Below are 6,292 nucleotides of genomic sequence, written 5' to 3' on the forward strand. Positions count from 1 at the left end.
CTGCTCCCCCAGCCCCACGCTGCACGGTGGCTCTGCATGAGCCCCCCAGTCTCCTCTCCCCACTGTCCCAGCCCACCAGATCCTGCAGCAGCCTTGGGACTTCAGGGGTGTGTGTAGAAGAACTCCCCACGTGGTGCAGGGCAGCAGGGATCATCCTCCACAGACCAAGAACTGGTGAGCCTGGGGTTTTTTAGTTGTTTTTTTTTCCTCAAAGAGCTGGAGCTAGGGCAGGCAGTGCAGCCATGGGGGGGACTGAGACAGTGAGAGGAGGATGTCAGGGGGCTCATGCAGAGCCCCCTACACAGCATGTGGCAGTGGGGGCAGCGGGAATTGCTCTCCCACCTGGCAGCACCCAGTGAGTCAGGGCTTTTTTTTTTTTCCAACGTGCTGGAGCAGGTGGGGCAGCCATTGTTGGGCTGGAAGAACAGGCAGGGGATGGGCCTGTGTGATTTGGCGATTCAGAAATTTGGCAGCAGCCAAATCTCCAAATCAGATTCAGCTGAATCGATTTGGGACAGCTATTCGAATCACCAAATTGAATCACTGTTCCCCAAATCGGCTGAATCTGAATCTGAAGCTAAAGCAAGTACTAGCCACTTTGCACGGGCCTACCTGCAACCTCTCTTAATTTCCTTTCTCTTCAGTCTACAGCCAGAACTTCCTCCATATTTTTCCTACTAACCTACAAGCCCCATTTTCCGTCTCCTGATGATTTGTTCTCCTCAACTCTCAAAACTCCATTCCTTACCACAGTAAAAATGGAAACTGGATACAAATTTCTAATGGTAAAATCTTAATTATTTTCTTCTATAGCCCCACCACTTAGAATTAGCAAAATGAAATCCTCTAGATAGAACTTCAGCATCATCCTCTAACTGCTGCAGGAGTCATGGGCTAATTCATCTGCATTGTCAGTTATCTTATTCCAATTTCTCTGATTGCTCTCAAACCTGACCTCAGGGTCTGCCTGCTATTCTTTTTCTTTTTTTTTGAGCAGTAACTAATGGTCATGACATAAAAAGTCTGATGTAACAGTTGGTTTTATTGACAAGAACATAAATGAGACTAAAACTAGAGCAACAAAATGTTTCCTTCTGGCCTAAGGAAAGATAAGGGACCAGGTAGCCAAGGGTAAACATTAATACAGTCAACCACAACTCAAATGCCTGTTAAGCATCATGTCTACATGCCTCCTTGTTTGTTCTAAAATCTCACCAAACTTAACAGGGTTTGTACTAATACTAGAATACTTCCAATGACTAATTTTCTAGATTTTTGCCAGAAGATTTCCATAAGCATAAGACAAATATATCTTTAAGGAGGTGTTTCAAATTACTGGGTATATTAACCTGGTTAGTGGTATAGTCACCTTCATAATTCAATACTGACCTTCATTATTTTTCGGCCATCAAACGATTCCCTTTCCTTGAAGGGTGATTTTCCTATATTTATATAGTTTCGCTCTTCAGCTAGAGGGGAAAACATTTCCAGAGTGAACTTGAGATAGGATAAAGTTTTCATTGTTTACCCCACAAATCTCTGTAGCCATTTAATAAACCATTGTCAATTTTACATGCATTTTTTAAAAAAAGAGTTTATAATTTCACATAAAAAGGACCCTCTAGAACATTTAGGGTTCCATGTCTGGTCAGGATGAGATTCAGCAATGACAGGTTCTTACAGCTCCTGTAACACCCCCACAAGCCATACTGAGCATTTGATTATAATGGAAAGCACATTCCTGACAACACCTAGAAACATTTGGATTGGTCACTTTTGAGAAATGTCCTTTCATTGGTGTGGTAAGACTCTGTGTGTGCGTGCATGAGAGAGAGAGAACATACGTGTATGCGTGTATGTAAACACAAACACAAATGCATCAAAACATTAAGGTTGCCGTTTTGCACACAAGTTAGAAAATACCAGAATCTTAACTCACCCCCCTTGTGTGTAAACATTATGATATAACAAATAAGTGATCACAAACTATTTCATAGATTTATAGATGTTAGGGTCAGAAGGGACTTCAATAGATTGAGTTCGACCCCCTGCATAGGCAGGAAAGTTTGCTGGGTTCAGATGACCCCAGCCAGATGCCCATCCAACCTCCTCTTGAAGACCTCCAGGGTAGGGGAGAGCACCACTTCCCTTGGGAGCCCATTCCAGATTTTGGCCTCTCTAACTGTGAAGAAGTTCCTTCTAATATCCAGTCTAAATCTGCTCTCTGCTAGCTTATGGCCATTATTTCTTGTAACCCCCAGGGGCACCTTGGTGAGTAGAGCCTCACCAATTCCCTTCTGCACCCCCATGATGAATTTATAGGCAGCCACAAGGTCGCCTCTCAACCTTCTCTTGTGAAGGCTGAAGAGGTCCAGGTGCCCTAGTCTCTCCTCATAGGTCTTGGCCTGCAAGCCCTTAACCATACGAGTGGCCCTTCTCTGGACCCTCTCCGGGTTATCCACAGCCCTTTTAAAGTGTGGCATCCAAAATTACACGCAGTATTCCAACTGCAGTCTGACCAGTGCCCGATGGAGGGGAAGTATCACCTCCTTGGTTCTGTTTGTCGTGCATCTGCTGATGCATGATAAAGTGCAGTTAGCTTTGCTGATGACTTCATCACACTGACGACTCATGTCGTCCTTTTCCACTTCTGTGCTGCCAAGCAGGTCATTTCCTAGGCAGTAGGTGTGCTGGACATTTTTCCTCCCTAGGTGCAGCACTTTGCTTTCTCCTTGTTAAATCACATTCTGCTGTTTTCTGCCAATTTGTCCAACATATCCAGGTCTGCCTGTAGTTGTTCCCTGCCCTCCCGTGTGTCCATTTCTCCTCACAGTTTTGTATAATCTGCAGACTTGGACAGAGTACACTTCACTCCCTTGTCCAAGTCACTGATGAAGACATTGAAGAGTATTGGTCCAAGGACCAAGCCCTGAGGGACCCCACTGCCCACGTCCTTCCAGGTCAATACTGACCTGTCCACCACCACTCTCTGGGTAAGACTCTCTAGCCAATTTGCCACCCACCGGACTGCGTAATCGTCCAAGTCACAGCCTCTTAATTTGTTCACCAGTATGGGGTGGGATACCGTATTGAAGGCCTTCCTGAAGTCTAAGTAAATGATATCTACCCCTACTCCTGCGTCCAGGTGTTTTGTAACCTGGGCATAAAAAGAGACTAGATTAGTCAGGCATGACCTACCCGCTACGAACCCGTGCTGGTTTCCCCTCAGCATAATTCTTCCTGCTGGGCTCTCACATATATGAGCCTTAATAATCTTTTCAAAGACTTTACCAAGGATGGAGGTGAGACTGACTGGCCTATAGTTGCCTGGATCCTCCTTCCTCTCCTTCCTGAAAATAGGGACCACATTGGCCCTTTTCCAGTCCTCCAGGACCTGGCCCGTGCACCACAAGTACTCAAATATTTTTGTTAGTGGCTGTGCAATGACATCAGCCAGTGACTTCAGTACCCCCGGATGGAGCTCATCTGGGCCTGCCGACTTAAACACATCCAGTCCTTCCAAGTGACTCTGCAACATCTCAGGGTCAACACTTGGTTGTCTGGCACCCAGCTGCTGCCTCTCTACAATCCCATTGTGAGACCTGTCTTGCCCCTTGTTTAGGAACACTGAGGCAAAGAACTCATTGAGGAGTTCAACCTCGTCCTCCCTGCCTGTCATCAATTGCTTTTGCCCGTTCAGTAGTGGTCCTATGCTGTGCTGGGCCTTCCTTTTATTCCCTATATATCTGAAAAACAATTTTTGTTATCCTTAACTTGGGATGCCATCCTCATCTCCATGGTAGCTTTGGCCTTTCTAACTGCTTCCCTATAACTGCCAGATGAGGAGGAATACTCCGCTTTAGTAATTTCTCCGTTTTCACTGCTTATATGCCCCCCTTTGTGCCCTTAGGCTACTCTGGATTTCTCTGGTTACCCAAGGAAGCTTCTTGGCCCCTTTCCCCCTGCATCAAGATCGTCTCCCTCTGTGCCCGAAAGATCGCTTCCTTAAGGCACAGCCACCCTTCCGGGGCCCCATCTCACCAAATCTCTTACTCTGCAGTGCATCATTGACTAAATGCCTGAGCTCGTTGAAGTCAGCCTTCCTAAAGTCTAGCACTTCTACCCTACTAGTTACCTTTCCCACTCTACACCTTATGGTGAATTCTATTATTTGGTGGTCACTGTCCCCAAGGTGACCACTGATCTGTAGGTCCCCTACCATGTCATTCCCCGTTGCCAATACCAGGTCCAGTAAGGCATTCCCCCTAGCGGGACCATGTACCTCCTGCACCAGGTGGAGGTCCTGCACGCAGGATAGGAACCTGTGTAAACGGTGGGAATTTACTGTCTGTGTCTCCCAGCACATGTCAGGGTAGTTTAGGTCCCCCATGACTACCGCTTCCCTAGTCTTTATGGTCTCCGAGAGCTGCCTCAGGAGTTCCAAATCTAGTTCTTCCCCTTCCCCTTATTTGTTCCACAAGACCCCTACCTCATTCAGTGAATGGCTAGTCACTGTATATTTCTTTTTAATCTCAACATTGAACATGCAGGCTTCATTTAACATAAAGCCTCCACAGCTTGCATTGCACACACAATTATTTCTTTCTAGCCATTTCTTGGATGCTCTTCCCACTGTTTTTGAATGCTTCATAAAGATTAATGCATGTATTTTCCAATCTGGACACTGAGGATGGGTGGTATTATCTTGATTTCACAGCTGAGCAACTTGGGTGGAAAGAACAAAATTTTCATACATTTCCATTCATTTTCAACCTGATACCTCTAGATTGTTCAGGGGCAACCTGTGATTGTTCGGGCAACTCTGCATTTTTACATGACACAGTGGGTGGATCTACACGAGACACTTTACTACACATTAGACTAATCTAATTTGTAGTAAAATGTCATTGTCTACATGTGTGCAGCAATTATTGGGCAGTAGATTAGTGTAATGCACCATTTTCTAGTACCTGTAGATACAGATAGCAGACATTGGCACATTTAACTAATGCACCAAAGCGCACATGTAGACACTGACCGGAAACAAATTGCTCCCAGTCAGCGTAGGCATCAAGGAGCCACCAGGGCTGGGAAGAGCTCTCCCGGTTCAGCAAGACACTGCCTGCCAGCCACGTGGAGATCAGAACAAGTCCCAATCTTCACACGGCTGGGAGAGCTGCCCTAGTAACTGCTGCAGCTCTCCCCTGCCTTGCAGAGATTGGACCAGCCTCCGTGCCCCCTGCCAGTCCAGGACTGGCACCTGGGGGAGCCTGCAGCTCCCCCTGGCTGCTGCAAAGGGGCAGAGCAGGGCAGGAGCAGTCCTAGACTGAACTGCTCCTAACAGGTGCACATTGAGATGCATGCAGGGGGACAGTTTAATGTACCTGAATTTCCTGTGCAGAAAATTCAGGCACATTAATTGCACCTGTAGATGGACCCAGTATGTCAAAAGCACACATCTGTACTTGCAAATGCTTTACATTTCTGCAATTTGTCCCTGAAAGTCTTTCTGGAAGTACTGAGGGTAGAGAGGAAGAAAACGCGAAAAATACTATTTGTTCTCAAGGACTCTACATATATTTTATGTAATTTAGATCCTGGGCCCACACTTCAACAAATCTATCCCGTTCTTTGATCATCAGTCCAGAGCTCACAAAGTGCTCCATCAGTCTATCAGCTATAACCTGCAGTCTGGGGAGTAATATGCAGAGTTCATCATGGCAAAGATAGATAGTAAATTCTGCAGTCAGGCAACTGAACCTTACAATTCATATGCCAGTACTAGAATCTATACATGTTAATACATAGTGGTAAAGTTGTATTATACAGCATCTTTCACTTGCACTGCATCTGAGAATACTTTATAAAGAAACGAGTTAGATCAGTGGTGCTCAACCCTTTTGCCTAGCAGGCTGGATGGGCAGTGCCCAGACTATCCATGAGCCAGTTAGTCTATAACTATAGGCCAGTTAGTCTTACCTCGATCCTGGGTAAGCTTTTTGAGAGAATTATTCTGGCACATGTCCACGAGGGGCCAGCAGGGAAGATTATGCTTAGGGGCAACCAACACAGGTTCGTTAGAGACAGGTCCTGTCAGACCAACCTGGTGGCCTTCTATGACCAGGTCACCAAACCCTTAGATGCAGGGGTAGCAGTGGACGTAGTCTTTCTGGACTTTCAGAAGGCCTTCGACACCGTCTCTCACCCTGTTCTCATTAAGAAACTGGGGGACTGTGGTGTCAACACCCACACAGTCAAATGGGTCACCAACTGGCTGGAGGGCCGCACCCAG

General features: G+C 46.2%; 1 protein-coding gene across 1 annotated transcript in view; it reads right to left on the minus strand.

Annotated features, from left to right (window-relative positions):
- Positions 1-6,292, minus strand: part of ASCC1 (activating signal cointegrator 1 complex subunit 1) — a 63,575-nt gene that overhangs the window by 21,946 nt on the left and 35,337 nt on the right. The window contains exon 8 of the mRNA XM_019538562.1: positions 1,390-1,469. Within this exon, the coding sequence (XP_019394107.1) occupies positions 1,390-1,469 (80 nt within the window). The remainder of the gene's footprint in view (positions 1-1,389; positions 1,470-6,292) is intronic.

The sequence above is a fragment of the Crocodylus porosus genome, unplaced genomic scaffold (assembly GCF_001723895.1).
Source record: "Crocodylus porosus isolate Cpor-Errol unplaced genomic scaffold, CroPor_comp1, whole genome shotgun sequence".
NCBI classification, from domain to species: Eukaryota; Metazoa; Chordata; order Crocodylia; family Crocodylidae; genus Crocodylus; species Crocodylus porosus.